At 41.9% G+C, this 24394-nt stretch overlaps 1 protein-coding gene and 1 long non-coding RNA gene across 4 annotated transcripts in view; one reads left to right on the top strand and one right to left on the bottom strand.

Annotated features, from left to right (window-relative positions):
• LOC307211984 overlaps nt 1-1131 on the bottom strand; it is a 42079-nt gene extending 40948 nt beyond the window's left edge. Inside the window, exon 1 of one of the 3 annotated variants that reach the window (XR_013836684.1) lies at nt 1013-1131. This is a non-coding gene — a long non-coding RNA (uncharacterized lncRNA). Of the gene's footprint in view, nt 1-974 lie in introns of all 3 variants that reach the window. The other 2 variants (XR_013836685.1, XR_013836686.1) reach the window with 2 other exon arrangements.
• USH2A (usherin) overlaps nt 1-24394 on the top strand; it is a 446098-nt gene that overhangs the window by 2025 nt on the left and 419679 nt on the right. Inside the window, exon 3 of the mRNA XM_079968364.1 lies at nt 3341-3506. Coding sequence (XP_079824490.1) covers nt 3341-3506 — 166 coding nt within the window. The remainder of the gene's footprint in view (nt 1-3340; nt 3507-24394) is intronic.

The following is a 24394-nucleotide window of genomic DNA, read 5'->3' as shown; positions in this document are numbered from 1 at the left end:
ACGCCACTGCTGACAGAAGTACAGCTGTAAGGGAGAGGGCCTTTTCAGCAGTGGCCCCTCCCATATGAAGCACTCTTCCTAGAGAGATCCACCTAGTGCCAGTGTTATCATATTATCATATTTTTGGCACCAGGCAAAGATGTGTCTTTTCTTCCTGGTATTTCATTTTACCTTTTTGCCTATTGCTGGCATTTGCTGTCGGGATATTTTATGGTGATCTTGCTCTCGTGGGATTTAATATAGGATTGCCTTTAGCTTTGCTTAATTTTTTTCAGGTTTAATAGTTTATTTTCTATTTGTTCTGTACTCCTGTTGTAAGTCACCATAACAGCATTTTTTTTAGTATATGATGATGAATAAACAAAGATTGGTTTAATGATTATGATGATAATTCGGTACAGCCCTACTTGGACTCCAGCACTTTGGACTACATTTGGGAATCACATGCTTGATGGCTTCACCATGGAAAATGTTTTCTGTCTGTGGAAAACGAACATGATTAGAAGTGTTGTAGCCTAGCATTTTCTGATTTGTGCTTATTCTCTGTGTGCAGAGCTTTTAACATCCATGTGTTTCCCTCCCAATTGCATTTTGAAGTGGGGAACTATTCTACAAGGTAAACATGTAAACATGGAACTGTATTGCCATATAAAATTTGCATATGCACACAATGTCACTTTCTAGGTGCAGCAATATAAGGGAAGACTTGCTATGCTCCCTGTCAATTGCAATCCCATTTTACAAGTTTATTACCAAATATTTGGCATGAAAGGAGTCAGTATAGCTGGGTTTATGGCAGCCAAAAGGGATGGAATCTTAGAGTCTCATATCCATTACTTCTCCCCTCCAATGGCATACATTTCCTTAAGCGGCTCATTTCTTTACTATGCAACATATAAACTATTACACTGAAGTTGGCATTTGCCATTGTTATGTTGTATCTACTAGGTATGTGCACCAGCCACAAGATTCACCTTGTATCTACAGTTGCAATGTTGTGAAGCAAGCTAACCTGTTTTGGATCTACTTGGTGACCTTCCAGTTTAACCCGATACCAAAGTGACAGCCTGTAGGTCCACAAGGTGATGCCAGGGCAACATCCTTGCCCCAATTCATACCACCAGAACAATTTATGACTGCCACTGTTTCATACCTTATTTGCATCATGACAGAACAATGGCAAATCTACCCTATTGCATTTAAGTATTGTATTTCTTCAATGTCATGTCTCTCTTTGAAAGACTGAAATGATTCAAGAGCTCAAGTGCCCACAGAGACCATCCATTGATTCAGTAGAATCTGATGGTCCACAATGACTGAAGCCATTGAAGAATACAAATATGATCAGCAGAAAGCATTGCCCTTTCAGTTTCTAGATGGGCAGTGGGTACATGGCAGGACATCTCCCATGTGGAACAGTTATTTATTTATTACATAACATGTTTGTTATCCCATATTTCAGGAAGTATTACCAAGGTGGTCTACGTTCTTCAAAAAGAAGTAACTTCTCGGAGAGCAGCTATATATTAATACTAGAGAGGAAAACAAAATTCCCAATAAGAAATGATGCAATTATTCTGGATTTTATTTTAAAGTGTTACACATCAAGGTCACTTCCCTTACTAAAGTCATGACACATGTAGGGGTCCACATGTGGGGGTGTTTGTTTTTAGATAAGCAAAATTAATAAACCCTGGATTATCCAATTATTGTTTATCCAGGAACTGGGTAAATCCAGTTCATAAATATTTTCCTACTTGGCTGTGTCTTCTATCAAATATTTGTTAACGAAAAACTAACATGTTTACATGCGAATAGAATTGGCAATATGTTAAGAAATGCATTTTTAGTAAACTTGCAGACTGCATGTTTGGCTTTAAAGATTCTGTTGACAAATACTGATGGGATCAAAATCATTACCGAAAGGGAGTAATGGTCCAGCTCTATTTATCTTATCGGATTAAAAATGTGTTAGTCACAAATCTGTCAACGGGCATAACCATAACTGTATCCAGTTGAAAGCAATGTGACGAGACTTAGGAGCAACTAGTAGTAAGCCATTTTTTGGCATGTTGTGGCTTAGAACTTTGAACTAATGCAACAGTGCTCCCCCAAAAAAACTAGAAACACACACACATGCTTTAATGTATTTTCAATGTTTGTTATTGATATAAATATTGCTTATAAGAACAGGATCATGCATAAAGTAGGTTATAATTTTATCATCTTTAGAGCAGCAAAAGATTCTGCCATGAACATGCCACTCTAACTGAATACAACTGAATTTAGTGCCTGGGCCCAAACCTACCATTATAATGCCAAAATTGATAGATGCTGAGGCCAGGGAGCAGTTTTGGAGGTCAGTCCTGTTTGCAACCACACTTGCTCAGTCTAAACATGTCTGCATACTACTCCTCCATATTCAGGGAAAGAATAACTGGGAGGATTCTAGCTCAAATGTTCCTACTGCAACCCTGGCTTTCAGGTCAGGCTGTTTTCAGTCCACTAAAACTGGTCTGAAATGCAAAGGACCCAAATATGGGCAACATATAGGCCAGTCTAAGTAGCTGAGTGTTCATGCAAAGCAAGGAGGAATTCTCCCGAAGACCACAGTATGAGAGGAAATGATTGCATTTCCATTCCCTCCCTGCTGTGTTCATGACAATACCCACAGCCCAAACTGATGCAAATTTTACATCTTGTCATTTGACCTTTAGGAGGCCATTCTCACTGTACAGTGGATGAGAATAGGGCTGGATCTAGACATATCAAAGAAGTGTTTTGGTTTAAAGTGTTGTAAATTTAAACAGGGAAATCAGGTAGAGAAAAATGGGACACCACATCACCATCTGGTGGCATAATGTTATATGGCATATACAACGCATATAAATCACGTTTTTTTAACCAGTCTAGCTGAGTCCCAGGACTGCTGTTCAGTGGGTTATCATGATTAAGACCGTGCTACAGAAACCATTGCAATGAAAAAGGAACAGAGGCCTGCTTTGCTCCGTGCATTTCCGATATTCTGCACATGTACAAAATCCTGTCAAGTTCTATGCATGCACAAAAATACAAAGGCATTGATGAAACGTCAGTGGTGTAACCCAACTCTACATTTGGTAGCGATGGTGGCCTGTATTGGGTACCATGCACTCCCACTTGCCGCAGATGATTATGTTTAATTTGTACTATCCCAAGTGAAAACTTAACCCAAGTAGAGAGGCATTTGCCTGCAAAACACGGCATCGCTTCTCCCTCTTCTTCCTGTGGCTTTTGTAATACAGCTCAGCTACTCTTCTGGAAGTTGACCTTTGACTTTCCTTCTTTATTGTTTCCAAAGGTGTATGGTGGAGAAAGCTGTTGATGGGCAGACTGTGTTCAAGCTTACAGTCTCTGAGAAAGAGACCATGTTTTATTATCGCACTGCAAATGGGCTGCAGCCACCGATAAAAGTAATGACACTGGGGAGAATTCTTGTGAAGGAATGGAATCATCTTAGCCTGCAGGTGAGTGAAATGACAACACACACACATTTAGCATGGGTAAAGTCTTGAATTGTATGATTGGGGCATAGCTGAACAAACACCAAAGAGGCAGAGTTCAGGTTAAAATATATTGCTATATACTGGTATATATTATTGTAAAAGGGTAAATCCTGTCGGGCTAACCTTTTAGAGTTTTTAAAAAATAAAGTGTTGATTAGTATATGGATAGGAGGTTAGAGTTTCAAAAAGCATTTGATAAAGCAATTCACCCAAAATTCCTGAGTATACTTAACCATCAAAGGATAAGACAGGTCCATTTATGGATCAGTACCTAGTGAAAAAACAAGAAGCAGAGAGTAGGAACGAATGAATAGATCTCAAAACAGAGCAATGTAAGTGGAATCCCCCTAAGAATCAGATTTGGGTCCTGAGCTTTTTAACTTGTTCATGAATGATGCAGATTTAGGGGCAAGCAGTGAGATGGTCTTGTTCAAGGTGGTTAGGTTAATCTAAAAAAGTAAGTGGTGTAGGGATGATCACTGGTTGTGGAGCACACTCCCCACCAGCAGGCAGCCTCAGCATGCCTGCACGCGTGACGCTCCCCCTCACAGACAAAGCCACAGCTGTCTGAACATCATGCCCTCTGTCTAACCTTTTGCGGTCTCAGTAGTCTGCGGTGTCCTCTCTGTAACCTTTATCTCTGAGACCTTTGTCTCCTTCATCATACACATCATTCAAGGGGAAAATGACGCGGTAGAAACAGGTGCCAAAATAACTATGTACCACCCCACGATCTCGGGACTGGAAGATGTGTAAAGGTCACAGCCCAAAATGTATCTGCCTGGGTTTGCATATTGTGTCAATAAAAAGGAGCCTCCATAGAGCTGGCCAGCAGCTTGCTTGCAGCTCACCTGCATTATCAACTCCTGCCTCATGTCCATCACTTCATCTGGCACCCAATGTGGGGCTCAAACCCATGACCCTGAGATCAAGAGTCTCATGCTCTACCGACTGAGCTAGCCGGGCTCTGGGCTTGCAGTAAAGGTAAACGGAATTGTTCAGCTAACATTTTTTGCTTTCTACCGGGTCTTTAAGCATTGCTTGCCAAGTTACCAGAGGTGCATCCGCCCTCTTATTTCCTGCAGAGAGAGGCCCATGCACATGGATATTGTTGTTGTTGTTGTTTAGTCGTTTAGTCGTCCTCCACTGCCCCCCGCAGCTTGGTCAGACTCATGCTGGTAACCTCGAAAACACTATCCAACCATCTCGTCCTCTGTCGCCCCCTTCTCCTTGTGCCCTCCATCTTTCCCAACATCAGGGTCTTCTCCAGGGAGTCTTCTCTTCTCATGAGGTGGCCAAAGTACTGGAGCCTCAGCTTCACAATCTGGTTTACCACAAAAACTCACACCATGCTGGCTGATTAGATACAGCAAAAAGAGAAAGAAAATTCAATAAATGTTCATCTATTTGAGGTGTGATTTGAGCTATTGGCAACTGATGAATCAATTGATAGACAAATTGTGAGTCCAACACCAATTTGAAGGGTGTGGCTAGAAAGAACTGGAAAACTAAAATCGAAGCAGCAATTTCCGTTTATTGAGGCGAGGGAAACGGGTTGAGGTGGAGTGAATTTAACACAGAACTCTGCAGTTCCAGGAAGTTGGTATGTCAGCACATCCCTCCCCCGAAAACAGAGGAATGTAAGTGGAGTCCCCCTAAGAATCAGATTTGGGTCCTGAGCTTTATAACTTATTCATGAATGATGCAGGTTTAGGGGCAAGCAGTGAGATGGTCACATTTGCTGGTGATGCCAACTTGTTCAAGGTGGTTAAAGGTAAAGGTAAAGGTACCCCTGCCCGTACGGGCCAGTCTTGACAGACTCTGGGGTTGTGCGCCCATCTCACTTAAGAGGCCAGGGGCCAGCGCTGTCCGGAGACACTTCCGGGTCACGTGGCCAGGTGGTTAGGTTAATCTAAAAAAGGAATGTAAGTGGCTGGGTGGCAACTGTGAGAATATGATGCTTGACTAGATGGGCCATTGGCCTGATCCATCAAGCTCTTCTTAACTAATAATGGGATGCCTATCAAAGAGAATATCAGTACTATCAGGGTATTGGCAATCTGTATAGTTTAGAACGTTGCATTTTACTCACACAAATACACCAGCACTTTTCTACTTATGTGATGTCTAATTTATTTGAAGTATAACTTGTATGTGAACAGTTCTTTCTGTACTGGATTGAGCTAATGGTGTGATTACTATGCAATCCCTGTATATGATACTTCTTAAACCCAGGATGCTATTCATCCATCCATCCCCAATGTCTAAAGTTTACATGTTGTTTGCTTGTTTATTCATTTGTTTGATGATGCAAATGGTACTTCAACTACTTATTAAGTACTTTGTATAAGAGACTACATGTTCTAAATGAGGGGTTGGCGACCTTTTGGGGCCAGTGGGTACAACTGAAATCTTGAGGAAGTGCTATGGGCACTACTCACAAAATGTCTGCTATTGGGGTGTGACATAACACAAAATGGCTGCCATGGGGACATGTAGAAGAGGCCAATCCAGTGTAAACAGGAACTGAGTAGGAAGAGCAAACAGTTTCTCATGCATTATGGATTTTTGAGGTGATATTACTGAGACCTTTCATGAGCACTATAGGAGGTACTGGCGGACATGTTGTGACTGACAGCTATTCTGAAACAATATAAATACTTTGTTAACCTTTTCAGCAATTGTGTGCAGCAGTTTTCTTTAAGTCAGAATTGTTTTTGATAATTTATTGAAAAACCAATTCCTAGCTTTTATTATTCCTCCCTCCTTTGGTTCTCTCTATTTCTTCTTCTTGATGTACCAGCAAATTGGTGTGAATAAAATGTTTGGCTGTTGGATTAAAAGCAGTGACCTTAAGGCCAAGCTAATGAACTTTACACCCAGAAGATGTTACATTTATGCTATAACTGTCAACCATACCTTGTGCACTGAAAAGTTGCTAAATGCTGGGATTTTGCAGTGAAAATGAGGTCACATTTTCTTAAATGATTAGGATGCAACAATGTCTTCTGTGCCAATCCTGGTCTTAAACAGAGGTTGCAGTGAGACCTATCATGAAATGCTTGGAGTTTCCAAATTGTCCAGCCAAGCTTGCTTGATTATTTATTTAAAGCATTTTTATCCCAATTTTCAGCTAATAAAAGAATGTTGCTGGAGTAGTGTACAAATGTCAGCTATATGAAAGTCCCAGCCTTCAAGATTTAAATCTAAAAGACGCAACACAAAAGCGAAAACCATTGGAGAGAAGGAGGGAAAAGGCAAAATTCAGTGATGATTTCTTAGCTATAGAATTTTTGTAATGACCAGCTGGAGTAAAAATATTACAAGAAGAGGAGCTACTGGTAGGCCCCACAGTCCCATCTCTTTCACTTTCCTATAGTCTGATGGAATAGCTGTCCAGACTTAATGCACATAGATGTCAGGGACCGTGCTGAGGAGGGCTGCACAGAGGAGGCATGGTGGAAGCCTCTCCCCCCCTGCTCTTGATCAGGATCCTAAATCTTCCCAGGAGCAGGAGGACAGTGTAGATTTGGAACAGTGGTTTGCAGAGGGACATAGTTCAGAAGGCAGAAGCTGGGAAATACTGAATGGGGAACAGCTAGGAGAAGAAGCACTGGGAGAGAGAGAGCTAACAGATTCACTGTCTCTGGAAAACATTCCTGCACCCAGCTCAAGGACAAGGAGAGCTGATAGGGTGGCAGAACAGAAAGCACATAGATTACGAGCTCAGGTTACAAGACGCAGTAGTGATGCTGGTGACTAGGGAGGAAGTGGGTGGGACTCTTAATTGGGAGCACCGCCATTCCTAGGAAATGGATTATTTGTTCTCTCGCTGTGATCATTAAAGTTCCTAACTGGTAAGAAAACTCATTTTCCTTTGTTCTGCTTATCTACTGTCTGGGGGGTGGTGGGGCGGCAGAGCTGATTCCCTGAAGCCTGATAACATGTGACTTAGGCTCTGCGGGTCAGTGGCTTGAACTTACCACTATTATGAGGGCTGTTCCTATGAGGTTTGTAGATATAACTTCCACAACTTGAGGATATGGGTCTCAGAAAAGTTTGGGTGAGGAAAGGCCGCAGTTCAGCAAGAGACCAAATGTTTTATGCATAAGGTGCTGTGTTTGCATGTGCAAGGCCCCTGGCAACACCTGTTGTTTTGTTCTTCAAAGATTTCCTAGTCATCCCTCTAGCCCAGGTTTTGTATATATTGGCCTAAGACATGCAAATATGTTTTTTCTGCGCCATTTTTGTGAGGTTTGTCCACCTCTAAAATTCCCACCTTTAGAAGCCTCTAGACAGCTACCGTCAGAGTAGAGAAAACAGTGGTACCTCGGGTTAAGTACTTAATTCGTTCTGGAGGTCTGTTCTTAACCTGAAACTGTTCTTAACCTGAAGCACCACTTTAGCTAATGGGGCCTCCCACTGCTGCTGCGCCGCCGGAGCACGATTTCTGTTCTCATCCTGAAGCAAAGTTCTTAACCTGAAGCACTATTTCTAGGTTAGCGGAGTCTGTAACCTGAAGCGTATGTAACCCGAGGTGCCACTTTACTGAGCTTGATAGAGCAGTGGTCTGACTTCGTATAAGGCAGCTTCATATGTTAACTCATAACAGAATAAACTTTTTGACAGTGGGAAATCCATTTTTATGAGGAAAAAAATTATGATGGCAGTCCAAAATTCCATGTTCCAACCTTCCACTACAGTAACTAAGATGTCAACAGCTGGCCTTTCCTCACCTTCCCAATACTAGTGTCAGGGCCTGAACTGGCTTCCCAGCCGCAGAACTGTTTTATTTATGTTATTTATTCGTATATCGTGAAACTGATTTAAGCATATAACTATGAGGAGTACAAAATATCAGTTAAAACCAAAACAATGTAACAATGAAATCAAGGGGCGGGGGGGGGGGGGAAGCATGGGTCATCTGACTAGAAAGTTACAAGAACAGTAATTTGTTTTCATAAGAAGGGTTGCTTGAATAGCCAACTCTCAGGTTGGTGCCTAAAATTCATTACCAGACGGTGCTAGCTTGATTTCATTAGTTAGAGAGTTCATTAATCCTAGTGCCAACACACTAAATGCACAGTTTCTTGCTGAGGACAGCCTGACAGTGCCATGCGCTGCAAGATCTGCCTCAGGGTCAGATTATAAAGATCAGGCACAGGTATAAGGAATGAGGTGATCTTTTAAGTTCACTGGTCCCAGGTTGCTTAGGGCTTTATATGCTAGTAGTAAGACCTTTACTATTGGATCCTTTTGGAGAGAAGATTGAGAGATGGCTGTTACTCACTCAATAAAGTGGAAGGAGCAAGGTTTCCAGGCTGCCATCTCTTAAAAGAATCGCCAGGGTGCAATCCAACACTTGCTGTCCCCCTTTGTTGACCAGAAACTCAGTTCAGCTTTGCTCAGCCTCCACTTTTTAATGGCTATGTATACCATGCAAACTCGGCAGTTCCACTGTGTGTTATTTTATTGGCCTTCTAGGCCAGGCTATGGGCCAGAGGCTCTAGGGCAGCTGATAGAAACTCCCCCATGGTAACAGTTGATTTGAAAAGGGTAGCAGATAGGCTACACCTGGATCAGGTACAAACCACCTGCCACAGATCAGTTATTGCAGGTGATACGTAATCTCTGTTCTGACTGTTCTGTAGATTGAGATGTAATCTAGCTTTCTTGGGATGCTCCCTCACATTCTCTGTCTAAAAGGATAAACGAAACGAAAGGATGAAATTTTTAGTTCTTTAGGAATGTTGTGCTTTGATATCCACACTGGATATGGTGTGAGTGTTTATAAGAGTCTGCCAGCTAGAAATGTTTGTTGCAAATTCAGTGTCTGTAATTATTAAATTATGTTTTTACTAGCCTTTATTTTGCCTGATCATATCTGTGTAACTCTGCCGTGTTTTGGCAGACAGCAGCACATTAAAAGCCCTAGAAAGAAAGTTATATTCAAAATGCAAAGAGGTAACCAGAACTGAATTACTCTCCTGGGAGCAAAATGCTCTTAGAGTGCCTGTTGAAATCAGCATTATCATTTCAATGCATGTCAAATGTGAGTCATTTCCTAGTTTAGGCAAAATTTCTTTATAAATCTTTAAATCTTCCAGTTCTTTCAAGAAAAGGTTAAAGTACTTATGATTTAATGAGACCGCTTTACATCATAACTGTTTGACTATCAAGAGAAAACTTGTCCTTTCCAATTTGTAAAATCTTTTTTTTATTATTTTCCTCGAATGTTTTTAGGTAGTCTATATTTTATAGTTAATGCCAAGAAACTGACAACCTTAAATAGCCTGAGCAAAACATTTACTTCCTCATCTTAAGTGTACAAAGTAAAAGTAAATCAAGAGGAGCATCCCTCAAAGTTCACAGGCTGTGATCAAGGCACCTATCTGTAATTTCACGTTATTTGGGCCTCAAGTATTTTATCATCTTTTATTTTTCAAGTTGCATTTGCTGGTTACTTGTAAGGCTGAAATGCTGCATGCTATTTACATGGGAGTAAGTCCTATTGCTGTATCTGTCCACACCAGCTGCTATTTAATTTATGTCATTTTGATGCCCAGTTGATTGTTTTACTTATATTTTGTAAAAGGTCCTAAGCATGATCATGTATGCAGGGCCGGCCCAGGACGTTTTGCTGCTGTAGGCAAAATGCCCTGCTGGCCCCACAAATGCAACTGCGCCCTTGCCTGTGGCTGTGCCTGCACTGCAGCCACAATGCAGTGACAGTAGAAAGGGTCTGGTGGTGAGAGCAGTGGCACTGCTGCAGTGGTGCAGGCAAAGTCCCAGCATAGCTGGCAGTGGTGCAATGGTGAGGGAGAGCAGGTTGGCTCAGCCACCCGTGCCAAATAGCTTCACCTCAGCTCGTTGATGGACTGCTCCTGCATAAATGTATGAATGGCTCCATAAAGTGGCTGGGGCAGGCTGTTATGCTTATTAAACTGTAGCCAGTAGTGTGGCATGGGGGGTACACGGGGGTGGTTGCTCCAGGCACAACCTTGTTTGGGGCGCAAAATTTCAACACCTGGTACTGTCTCAATGCTTCCGTGGCTGGGCTCCACTGAAAATGGCTTCTCCATGCAGACCAGGAAGTGACCTCTTTAGACAACAGAACAACTCTTCTTTTCTTATTTCTGTGGCTGTGATCTCCTGGGTAATGCAGACACCACTGGGCAGTTGAATGTACATGTGTAGTCCATCCATTTCCCTCCCACCCACCACCTTCATGTGGCCCCAGGCTCTAGCACCCCACTGTAGCATAGGGTTCTGGACACTTTCCCCCTACCTTCTACTATCATTATTAGGGGTCACTTTGGCTTACCCAGAATGTGACCTACTTTTCATAATTTCCCTTGAGTTTGGATCATATGAGTAACCTCCACATGACTGAGTTATATTTCTAGAAATGGGGGGAAATGTAAATATATTTATAATTTGTTTTGAATACGTAGCAGAATTGTGTTTTGTCCCAATATCTCAAGGACCTCCCCTTCCAACATGAACTTACCTTGACCTTACGTTTGTCATCAGTAGCCCTTGTACAAGGGAGGTGTAAATCGTGGCAACAAGGGAACAGGCATTTTCAGTGGTGACTCCACAATTGTGGGACGCTTTTCCCCAGGGAAATTAAAAATGTGAAACTGCCACCAGAAAGGCCCTGTCTTAGGTCAGCAGTCAGGGGTTTGCACCATGCATGGTATCCCAAGTGCTAGTGAAATTGACACACATCAAATGCAGATGGGTAGTAATATGTACCCTCCCAGACTATTGATCAGAGAGGCCCACTTATGCCTCAACAAGAAATGAGTTGGGAATAACAACAACAGGCACTTATTTGCATAACATTTGCATGTGTTAATTTATACTATAGAGCTGAATTTAGACATTATTTCCATAATTTAAATGGAAATACAATACATCTCACTCTGCTTGTGAACAAGACTGTGACTTATGTATTGGCACAGCCTGCTGTCCAGGTACTAACTGCTGATGGGTCACCTCAAGGTCCTTGTTCTCTCTTCTTATATTTTGTTATCTTTAAACCAGACTTGGACTGGACAGTCCTCCAAAGAGACCAGTTGTGGAGAACTTTTGGCCCTCCATATATTGCAGAATTACAACTCTCACCAATCCTAGCAAGCATAGTAAGTGACCAGCAGTGATGGGAGTTGTAGTTCTGCAACATCTGGAGAGCCAAAGTTTCCCCACATTGGAAATAGAGGTTGCTTTCAAATAGAGGACTGTTCTCTGAGAACCCTTCAAAGAGAGGGCTGTCCACTGCAAAAGTAGGATGCATGACCACCCTCATATTGAAGGAACTTAATTTATGGTGGAAAGTTTTATGAGAATGATCCACTGTGCTCCTGAGTAGCTCCCATTCATTTTAATGTGTTTTTGGAGGAGAGTGTCCCAGAAGATTTAGTCTTATGTCTTTTAAATCATGGGTAACAACTCTGCAGGTCATACCAATAATGGAAGTGGTACCAAAATAAAGCATTTGTGCAGAGAGTTAATATTTTTGCTGCATATGCTCTTTCTACTGCTATGATGGGAGTTCCTGCTGTTGTCCTGGACTGTCATGCACGCACTACCAATGGACTGATATGAAGCCAGCACGGGTGCTTTGTGGTCTGTATGGATTGGGTTCACTGATTCCGTACATCTGAAACCTTGTTGGGAGGGGGTGGAATCATAATGTGGATGCCCTTAAGCATCTGCCTGGAAGTAGTTCTATTCCAACGTGCCCTATGGATTAATCAATGTGTACTTCTTATTACTAATCTCTCTTATCTCTGCAAGTACTTTCTTATTCTTTGGGTGATAAAAGAACAAAGATTTTCTTCAAGAACAATACCTCATTTGACATCTATATCTTACTGTTAATTTACATGATTATATACAGTTCAGAGTGTGGGGGAGAACCCTAAATCAGTGGTAGAACTGTAATTTTAAAGAGGCGGAGGAGGTCGGGAGAATGCCTGCATTATTATAAGATTGCATCAAATGAACTCCAGTAGCTTTTGTTTAAATTAATTTTGGTAAACCTTTTTGATGTAGCTGTTTTGGTGTTAAAAGACAGCTTGATAAATCCTTTAACTTGTCTCTTTTGATGTTATAATCAAGATCTTTGGATTTGGGATCCTGTTTCGTTTGTAATTAGGGGAAAAACACAGTAATGATGTGGCAAGGAAGCAATTGTTCGTGATTGGTTTTTACACATGATGATGAGGCGCCCTTGATTGTTACGGCTTATTCCTAAGGCTCTGGTCCTGTTAATACTTGTTTAACAAGGGGAATTTCAGCAGGTGCTGATTCTCTCACAGGAATAACAAGAGCTGCACCTGCCCAAGATTCAGCATAACTATAAATTGTACAGGTGTGCCATATTTGCCATTGCATCAGGTCTCTCTGCTGCTTAATATTTTAGAAGTAGTCTTTATGGTGCTTGAGACTACCAAAAATTACATTGTTGGTTTTGAATTTGCTTTTATATTTGTGTTGCTGAACATAAATTTTCTCTTGCTCATTTAAAGTTCTGCTCCTTTCCCCTCTCTGCATTGTGAGTGGATGGAGGGAAGCTTGTTGCAGATGAGGAGAAAGATAATGACTTTGCCACACCCCTTGCTTCATGTTAAGGACTGTCACATGGAGCAAGCTTGTTTTCTCCTGCTCTGGAGAGTACCAAAAACTTGAAGTTACAAGAAGGGAGATTCTGACTAAACTTCAGGAAGAACTTTCTGACAGTAAGAGCTGTTTGACAGTGGATTCTCCTTCAGTGGAGGTTTTTAAGCAGAGGTTGGGTGGCCATCTGTCACTGATCCTTTAGCAGAGATTCCTGCATTTCAGGGGGTTCGATTAGATGGCCCTTGGGGTCCCTTCCAACTGTACAATTCTATGATTCTATGCAGGCCAGCCAAGGGGAGGGTGGGTATTTTCTACCTCCACTATCAGAGGTAGCATGTCTCTGAATACCAGTTGCTGGGAATCACAGGAGGACAGAGTGCAGTTGTGCCCATGTCCTGGTTGCAGGCTTTCCACAGGCATCTGGTTGGCTGCTGTGAGAACAGGATGCTGGACTAGATGGGCCACTGGCCTGACCCAACAGGCTCGCCTTATGACTAACTATGAAAGTCTGTTGCAGCATGGTATTAGGTGGAGGCCCAAATGATCTCAGTGTCAGCTATCACTGTTCTTGGACCAGGATAGCCTAGTCAGAGTGGTTGATGTAATAGCAACCTCAAGTGTGGACATTTGCGATGTGTTCATGGGAGCCTGTCTTTAAAGCTGTTTCGGAAGCTGCAGCTGGTGCAAAATGAAGTTGCTGAGTTGCCAAGCGAACCACTTTACCATGCACATCTAAAAGCTCCCGTATGAACTGTTAACTTATCAAAGCCTTAAGCAATTTAAGACCATATTATGCCATGGCCCACAGACGTTCATTTCATGGCAAGTTGCAGGAGGGCTTTTTCCAAAGTAGCCCTCAATCTGTGGAAAAAACTCTACTAATATAGTGGTACTTTGGGTTAAGAGCTTAATTCATTCTGTAGGTCCGTTCTTAACCTGAAACTTTGTCAGGTTTTGGGCTCTGGGACAAATATGGAAATCAGAATCAGAGAGAGAGGTGCTTTGCTGTGTCATCCAGTGGAACTTGGAGTCCTAGGCTGGATCTAGACACATCAAAGAAGTGTTTCAGTTAAACTTTGTATGAGAAATCGGGTTAGCAAACATGGAACTCTACAGCGCCATCTGGTCTTAGAATGCATAAACCATGCATAAAGCACTTTTCATTTGCCCATGTAGCTGAGTCCTAAGTTAAGTCTAAGTATTGCAGATCCTTTAATATTAATTTAGGTTGTTGGGTTGGTTTGATCTATCTCTTAAGAACACCACAACATTCTTGATGGATCAGGAAAGTGTCCATTTAGTCCAGTATCCTCTTCTCACACTGGCCAACCAGATGCCTATGGGAAGTATGCAAGCAGGACCTGAGCACAAGAACACTGTCCTATCCTGTGGTTTCCAGCAACTGGGAATCAGAAGTATGCTGTCTCTGACAGTGGAGGTAGAACATAGCCATCAGGGTAGTGGAGGTAGAACATAGGCACCCTCCACAAATTTGTCAAATCCTCTTTTGAAGTCATCCAGGTTGGTGGCTATTACTAACACTTGCTGGAGCAAATTCCATAGCTTAACTATGTGCTGTGTGAAGAAGTATTTTCTTTTTGTCTCTCCTGAATCTTCCAACATTCAGTTTCATTAGATGCTTGAGTTCTGGTGTCTTTGTTCCTCTCTGCATGGGTTTTTACTAAATTACTCTAGTTGGCTTGTACACACTGTCACTGGGAAGAAAACCCACCACAAAACCAGGGAAGTGCTACTAGCCAGCAAAAGAAGAAAAACACAACTCCAGGCACTTGAATTAAGGTTTATTCCAGACCCAATGTGTTTTGGAACAAATCATTCCTCAGGGACATGCTTTCATAGTGAATACGTGGGGCATGGCTGTGCAACAGGAGTGACTATAGTGCCCTATGTATTTGATTAAAATTGCTGCTAAAATATGCCTCCCCTCCCCAATAATTTCCTCCAAAATACATCAGACCTGTAATAATGTTATATAAAGCCTGGCTTCCCCTCTTTTTATCTTTATTTTGTCAGGCACCTGCGTAAGGCAGCAACTGCCTTTCATATGTTTGTACAGCAGCTAGCTTATGGTTGGAGCTAAATGTTAAACTGCATCCCTTAGTAGGCATCAGCAGCAGTGAAACCTTTGGACTGGAGTTTTGGAATCCTAAGTTTGTTCTTGCCCAGGCAATTAATGGTGTGCTTGATTTGTTGCATTTGAAATATCCTCCTGCATGGTACAGGTGGACATTAAAGGCTTTTGCAAGGTGATCAGAAGGAACCTCTTAGATTATCTGGAGTAGCTGAGGCACCTTCAGAGGCAGACCACATTCTGGTTTCTTTCTGATCACACTGTGTGAGGTTAAATTTGTATTAATACAAAGCTAGTTCTTCAACATCAAGTTAATTGCTTCAGGTGCTCACCAGAGTCCCATCATTGGTTCCTTCCTTTCTTTTAATTTACATGGTTCTTTGAGGGATTCAGGTTGAACTAGTGTCACTGCGCACAAAAGGAAAGTCTTGGATTGCAGGAAAACCATTTCCCGTTGAGAAGGGATTAACATTGTAGGAGATAGTGAGAAAGAAAAGTAAAGGAGGGCAAAGAGAAAAGCTAAAATATCTTTTAGACAAATGCTAGGAGCATATGTAATAAGACTGCTGAATTGGAGTGACATGTTTTCAAGGATAAGAAAGATATTATTGGAATAAGAGAGACAACCAAGAAAATGAAAGGGGATTTAAAATGCCAAGATAGAGAAAGAGTTTTAGTGAGGGGAAAGAACTAATATAAAGCTGGAAGAAAGGTAGTAATATTGGTGAAGGATGATACTGAATTTGCAGCAGAAGTTAAAAAACACACATGCACCACACGCTGAAACACTCCTATAAACATTTTGACGGATTCAACAGAGAGAGTTTCTGTGGATGTTGAGGGCAATACAAAGTAGCTGCGATATTTTGAATGTTGCTATTTAGCCAAAAAAGGAAAGTAAAGTAAAGGGGGGGGGGAGTTGAGGACTTTGATCACTGGCGGGATAAAGAGAGGATTTGAAGAGGGAAGGGATTTGCTAGTGAATAGTTGACATATTGAGAATTTTCTTTTTTAAAAAACAGTGCAAATTTCCAAAAGCTAGCATGTGATCGTAACCCTTCCTACAGTTTCTGAAACAAAATGCCAAGCTCTGTGTGAAAGTGTGATCTGAATATTGTTGTGCGAAATGTATATATCAACCTGAATCTGTGTATGGATATGGTGAACAGGTAGGATCAAGCAATCATGTCAGCATTAAATTTGAAATACATGTGCAAGTATGTAATAGACAGCCAAAATGGTCCCAAAGTTATTGATTTTTATTTTTTAAAAAAAGCAGAGCTAACTTTGAAAGGAAAAGCTAAAATGCTCTGGGGATTTTTGCTTGCATTCCTGTGATGAATGGGAAATCCACTCCACACAAGTGGAAAATATACAGCCTATGAAATGCATCGAGAAACTGCAATTAAAATTCATCCCAGTTAAGTCAAAAAAAGGAAAAGCCGATATGGGCCTGAGGCAAAAGAAAGAAAGGCAAAGAGATAACTTGCTCTTCCCGACCCTATTCTCTTCCCTTTCCCCCTCACTCTTCTTTACCAATCCTCCTTTATCCTCCCTGGATCCTCTGTTTTATGACAGTTCTGTCACTCTGATCCCCTGATGAGGTTTCTTTTTCTGTCTTCTGTCTCTGCCATTGCTTTGCAGAGGAGTGGGCAAATCCTTAGAGGGAAGGGTTAGGAGACATGTCTCTATTTTCCCCTTTCTCTCCCTACCTTTTTTCCCCAGGTCTTTTTTTGCCCCTCAGAATAGCTTCAGGACTCAGGTATTCCCAGATAACCTAGTGGCTGTGCCTCGGCCTTACAGATGTCATTGAAATCTTTGCATGCTAAGGTGATAAAGGAAGATGCAAAAAAGATGAGGTGGATAGTCTGATAAAATGGCTGGGCTCCGTTAGATACTCTGAGGGTGTTTTAAATGGGATGAATGTGGATCAGCTAGCACTGTTGAAACAGCATTTGTTTCACTACAGAGCATGTGAAAAATGGAAGCTGGCCCCAGCATGTCTTTGTTTTGTGTAGTAAAAGGAAAGAAAAGGGATATTTTGGTTTAGAGTTGGTAGAGTAGGTCTAGTCGCAGACGACTCTGGGGTTGCGGCACTCATCTCACTTTACTGGCCAAGGGAGATGGCATTTGTCCGCAGACAGTTTCTGGGTCATGTGGCCAGCATGACTAAGCCGCTTCTGACAAACCAGAGCAGCACACAGAAACGCCGTTTACCTTCCCACCTATTTATCTACTTGCACTTGACATGCTTTCGAACTGCTAGGTGGGAAGGAGCTGGGACCAAATAACGGGAGCTCACCCCGTTGCGGGGATTCGAACTGCCAACCTTCTGATCGGCAAGCCCTAGGATCTGTGGTTTAGACCACAGCGCCACCCATGTTAAGAGTTAAGAGTCCCTAAATGGGATTTCACATGCAAACCATTTTCTGTTTTAACATTCTCTCCACTAATTAGACTGAGATGTGAATTGATATCTCTTTAGATAAGCTGCATTACTTTGAGTCAAATCATTGGTCTGTTTAGCTGTTTAGTATTGCCACACTGGCTGGCAGTGACTCTCCAGGGCTGCAAGCAGAGAATGTTTGCCAGGGATTGAATCCAGACCTTTTTACACATGCAAAGCAGATGATAATATGCTTCTTAAATTGTCAGACTTCTCTAATTGCCAAGTAGTTCTTGCTGAAGGAGTCTGTAGGGAGAACTGAACTCTTCCTGCCCAATGTGTATTTTTGTTCAGAAAGCAAAGTGCTGAATCAAACCCTTTGAATATGGCAAATGGCCACATGTATACAACAACATGTTACATGCTATTACATGCACATTTCTACAATAAAACCCACTGAGTCCTTTTTTTTGGAAAACTTGTTTTGGAGAAGAGAAATAGTGGAAGGAGAGAATTCTTAACACTCCCACAAACTGTTGCTTCATTGTCACAACTCCCGCTACACTTACAAGTTTCCAGATACCCTCACAAGCATGCAACCCAAGGGGAATTCAGCAGGAATAGTAGGTGCAATCCCATGGGTAGAAATACTCAAGGAAGAAGGAGTTTAAGATGGGTGGATGTTTTGTTTTGAAAAGGTGGGATATTGAAGGCACAGTTGCAGTATTGTGTAAGAAAAACGGGAAGTGTCTAAAGAAACTGGAGGGGCTGCATAAGGGATTTTGGAATTAAAAGTGGCATATGTACAAATGAGTAGTAGCTAAAGCAAGGCAGGAGAACCTCAAACCCAGGGTGTGCATGTGGTCCTTGGGGCCCCTCTGTCTAGCCCCCAGAACTCTTTGCAGTCTGTGTCAAGTACTTTTGCTGGCCCTGCCTAACACTGGCAGTTGCTCATGAAAAAAATGTAACCTTTGGGTTGAAAAATTATTTCCACCCTTAGCTAAAGCTTATAGGGAGAATACTAGGAGAGCTAAAGCTCAGAATGACAGTGCAATTCCAGTAGGTGGCTGCCTGGATGGATCATGGGGTTGGCTTATCCACCTCCACATGAGGCAGTTGTTCCAAATGTCATGAAGGAGATGACAGTACATCTGCTATTGTAAAAGCCCTCCCTGGACCCTGAAGTTTTGGCAACTACTGCCCAGTCTCCAACACCCCCTTTTTGAGTAAGGTGCTTGAGAGGAAGGGGGCGGCTCAGCTGCAGGCACTATTGGAGGAAACAATTGAATCAATATCTATTCCAGCTTGGCTTCAGGCCTGAGTTTGTCATACTATCGGCCATAGTCACCCCAAGAGATGACCCTGTTCAAGGGAGAGACGAGGAGTACAATGCTACTGCTGCTGTAGGCTCTCTCAGCAGTTATTGATACCATTGACTATGGTATCCTCCTGGAATGTCTCCATAGATTGTGAATTGAAGCCACAGTTTACAGTGTTCCATTCCTATCTGCAATACCAGTACCAAAGAGTAGCTTGTCTCCATCTTGGCAGCTTAGCTGTGGGGTGAAGCAAGGCACGGTTCTGTCCCCAATGCTATTTAACAGCTATATGAAACTATGGAGAACAGTCATCAGGAGGTTTGGGGAACTGGGACATCAGTACAGCACTCAGAACTACTTTTCTGCTTAATATCTCTAAACCTAACCTTATCCTTGGAAATAGTTTGGGGCCGTAACTGAGAAGGCTGCTCTGTCCTTGGTTGCTATTTGCATCACCTCTGACAGCAAGCGGCCATGGAAAAGGGACTCTCATAATGATTACAGAATACAGACAGGTTCATGCAGGTGGAAGTGGCCCTTTTTGTAAATACCTTGAGCACTGAAAGGGAAAGTGTAGTAATGACTAAAACAGGCTAACTCTTTAGCCTCTGTACTTCTCTGCTGGCAACTTCCTTAAACATATTTCTGGTTAGGTGGGCAAAAGATGGTATGGGTGGTGAGCCTTGGAGTTGTGTTATGGCAGATTTTGACACTTGGCAGAGCAAGACGAAGTGAGTTGGATCCCAGATAGCACAAGCCTGATTTGTATAACCTATGACCCTCTCCAAAGCCAAATGTCCACTAGAAACTCAATAAATCTGCTTTTGCACCCTACTTTTTGCAGGACTGCAAAAACAGCAAGGTTGTTAAGAACCCAGCAGATTGTAATGCATGACCAGTGAGCCTTCATCTTGGTGGGTAACAAATCGTGCAGTCCCTGGTCTATAGTAAGGCCAAAAAATAAAAATAAAAAAAATCAGGTGAGAGTGTGGCAACTTCAAGTGGCCTTTAGCTGTCAATCATATTTGTATTCCTTCATAACGAGTTGTGATGATTTGTTAACTGAAGGAATTTGCAGAAGGCCGAGCATGACGGCAAGGTCTTATGGCCTCTTTGCCCACTTGATGACTGACCGACCAATTTCCGACGATGCTATGAAGGATCATAAAGTTTAGTTCCATGTGCATTGTGATGATAGTTGCATCTATATTTAAAGCTTTCTGTCACCGAAGCACTCTTGGTGTTGTCAGGCTGTCTGTTGGGCTGGATGAGCTGCAACTTCTTGCAATTGAATGTCAATAAGACCAAAGCAATTTTGGTTGATTCATAGCACCAGCTTAAGCATATTCACTTTCACAGATTACATTTGACAGATAGTTACCTTCAGTTGAACTCTGTGGTTAGAAGCCTTGGTGTACTCTTGACAGAGAGCTTAAGAGTTGATGCCTAATGTTTATTTCATGCCTTATTTTTACCTACCTAATACTGCACGGGAATGCCCACGTTTTAATATATTCAGAAAGGAAGTTATAGTCAGTCCAGCAGTTATCTGTAAGTATGGTGCCATCCCGATCCAATTTCAATATTAAAAATAAGCTTGGTTTTCCAATTAGGCAGTTTAAATTCAAGAAGGTAATCTGACAGTGGGGAAAAAAGGAACCTTCCCACCTCAACCCCCAATACAAAGTAATAAAATTGGAACCACAAACACAAAAGTGTATTAAAGGAACAAAAGTTAGGAAAGGTTGTGGGAGAGGTTACTGTTCAGAAATAGAGCACATTCATTCATTGCAGAAGATCACCATCCAACCCCAGGGAATTCCTAGGTGAAAATGTAGTCGGAAGCAGGCTGGTTGGGAAGATTTTGGACGTCTGGTCAGAATGCATATTGGGGAGGGGGGAACCACAGAGGAGAGGGTCCCCTGTAACAGATAACAAAGAGACCAAGTCACAGGAAGCCAGTTAAAAATAGTATTAATTTAAACAGATAGAGAAAATACAAGCCAGAGCCACTAAGTCATGACAGACAAACAAGGACCATGGTATAAACTACAATCCAATTCTCAGAACATGTAAACAATCATAGAATTATCCAAACCACACAGGATGAGATCTCTAGGATGGAATCTCATTTCATACTTTTTTTGACACTTAGAGAATATTCACAGATAGCAGCAATTAACCACTTATTGCCTCAATTTATTTAATCTCTATACCGCAAATCATCCAAGGATCATAGGGCAGTTTACTAAGTAAAAACACAAAAATGCGTACCATTGTAACAAACAAAAACAATACCCACTCACACGTAGTCTAGAGGGTCATAGATCGTTTAATTAGCCAAAGGGCTGGGAGAAGAGAGATGTTTTTTGCCTGGTGCTTAAAGATATGTAAGGAAAATGGCAGGTATGCCTCCCTGGGGAGAACTTACCACAAGTGGGAAGCAACTGCAGAAAATGCCCATTCTCATTTTGCTACCTTCTGGATGTCTCTCATAGGAGGTACACAAAGAAGAGCCTCAGATGATTATAGCAGGGTCCAGGTCAGTCCATATATACGTAGAGTGGAGAAGACTATATGTATCAGTTCAGAAAAATAAGAACTATACATCCATAAATGTTAAGAGTAGTTTCAGAGTGACTCCATGTTTAACAATGGGAAAGAGTAACAGAACAGCAGAGCAGTGGATTCAGTTTATCTGAAATGGCAGGGAAACATATTTTTGATCTTGCTCAGATTAGAGGAGAATTTTCAGCTATCTTGACCCACACAATAGGGTGCAGACATGGTCATCACACAAATGACAGCACCCCGGCCGGCAGCACAACCCCCCTCTCAGTCAGCGCCTGCCCTCTCGCTCAGGTACAGCTGAAGACTTCCTCCACCAAGCCCAGCCTTCTGCTCTGTTGCCAAGATGTGCAGAGAACACACACATGCCCCCTAGAAGAGATGTTAGTAGGTTTACACTGAGTAAAACTTAGTTCAATACCACCTATAGTAATTTTATTGATTCCATATTTAGTTCCTTTGTGGATGCATAAAGATCAGGGTTTACAGAAGACAGTTTTTCAGCTGAAACAGCACCACTGTTGGCAGCATCATCAGGAAGTTTTGCTACCCAGCTTAGATGTTACCATTGGTCTGTCAGACATTATGCAGATAAATTATCTGAGCTGGCTTGTCCTCCAGGACGTCATCCTTTGATTTCTGCTGTGTTAACATGGCATTTGCATTTTTTTTTGGTCTTCTCAAGAACGAGGCCCCAGACAAATTCCTCGTGACATATGCAGAGAAGCCCTTTCATGTTAAAGTGACGTGTTTCTTGTTCTCATGTGTTTGCTATATAAATTCATTATCTCTTGCCAATCTTTAGATCTGCCAAGAACCCTCTGTGTTCTCTCAATTTTCATTCCAAATCAAATATTAAAATGCAAACAGCAAATGATTAAAAATATTCTCTCCACCCCACCCTCACGGTGTGCCTCACAAGAGGATAATGATATACAGTAGATTGCACAAATACTGTACAAAGCTTAATACAGACGGGTGTGCCACACAGACTATAAGAGGCCAGGCATGGTACCAGGGTAGAAGCTGCCATTCTAGCAATCACTGCCATGGCGTTCAAAGGCAACACCAAATTGGGGGGTAGAGGGAATGCAATAGGAGCAAGATGTGTGTATCAGACTCATTTGACTTCTAAAAGGCTTGTCAGGCACTAGATTAATGAACTCTAATCTTTACCTCCTCCCACATTTTAAAAGCTTTTTTAAAAAAAGGCATAGGGAGAGAGTTGCTGAAACTAGAAATATGGGAAATGCTGAGCATGCCTATACTAAATCTGGGGTGGGGAACCTGTAGCCCTCCTGTTGTTGTTGGACTCCATCTCCCATCTCCCCCAGCCAGCATGGCCAATGGAAGGAATGATGCGAGTTATACTTTAGCACCATTGGGGTGCCACAAGTCCCACATATCTATGCTAAGTCTAGTGTGGTGTAGTAGTTAGAGTGTTGAACTAGGACCTGGGAGACCAGAGTTCGTAATCCCCACTCAGCCATGAAGCTCACCAACTGCAGGATCAGCCCTATAATCAACTCCTTTCATGCATTGCGCTTCAGCCATTCGCCCTTATCCAGTCCATCATGGAGCCCAGTTTGTTTATATTGACCAATTTGTTTTTTAAAACATCTAACAGCCAGTATTAAAAGGCATTAAACAGCTATTCTAGATAAAGACCAGGAAGAACTCCACTTTAATAAATTGCATTATAGTAGAAAGCAGAATAAAGAATCCTCTTCAAAAGCAAGCAAGAAAGTATATGGTAGATTCCCCTCTATAAGCGCTCACATGAGTCCTGTTATGAAATAACAACAACAAAACATGCTGCTACTCTCACCAGGAGAAAACCATTACTATTTATGATACTGGAATGAGAGATTACGAGAACAGCAAACTCATTTTTACCTGTGACCAGTGCCTTATTAACCCCTACACAGTCCACTGACCCATAACCATTGAGTTCCTATCGTTCCATATAATTAACCATTTAATGCACTTCTAAAGCAAGATGTCCAGGAAGCACAGATCATAGGGTAGCGTATGCACCACACTTTGACCCCTTTCCTTTTGGTAAGCCTCCTGTTCTCAAGGTAGCTAATATGCCCCTCACTTTGCTTTCTCCATGACTTTATTCATGATTCAGCAGCTTTCACAGCCATACACATCACACACATTCAAAAAATAACTAATGTGCATTTGGGTTGCAGTTGTACAATAGTTAGAAGAAATTATTCATGCATAAGTCCCTTGGGCATCAGATAGAACTATTCCTGTGTAACTGATGGCAGGGTTGCACCCATAGTATTTACCCTTAAATAACTCTAGAAGAGAGGCTATCCATTGTTTTTAGATTAAAGATGGGGTCCATCATTCATAGAACAGAAGCTGCCGAAGTTACTTGTGCCATGGTTATTTTGGATAGGGGCATAACTGGAGAGGAGCATGCAGTGACAAGTAAAATTCTACCACCATGATTTTGTTTTCAAGTTAGAGTGATGGTGGAAGTCCAACTGATTGCTATATTTGTGGAGAGTTTCTGGCAGCATATTGGGTGGTATCTTGTGGACAGGTACAGAAAGACAGATAAACTTATTCCACCTTCTCTTCCTTCACTACAAATGGCTTGGTCCTCATTTCTAAAATCTCCCACCTTGTCCTGCACCACAACTGCAGTGGTCACCCTTTTGATGGTGCCTCCAGACATCAAAGAAAACATATTGGGAAAGGAATATGCTGGCCCAGTTATAGAACTCCTGATCTCTTGATAGATGTACAAAGTCTTGACTTGTATGCTTTCTGAAATGATTTAGGTCCTACTTCCGGGTTTCCCATAACCATTTGGTTGACCACTGTGTGAACAGGATTC

The sequence above is a fragment of the Podarcis cretensis genome (genome assembly GCF_951804945.1).
Source record: "Podarcis cretensis genome assembly, chromosome: 3".
Lineage (NCBI taxonomy): Eukaryota > Metazoa > Chordata > Lepidosauria > Squamata > Lacertidae > Podarcis > Podarcis cretensis.
This window is presented reverse-complemented; position numbering and strand designations above follow the sequence as displayed.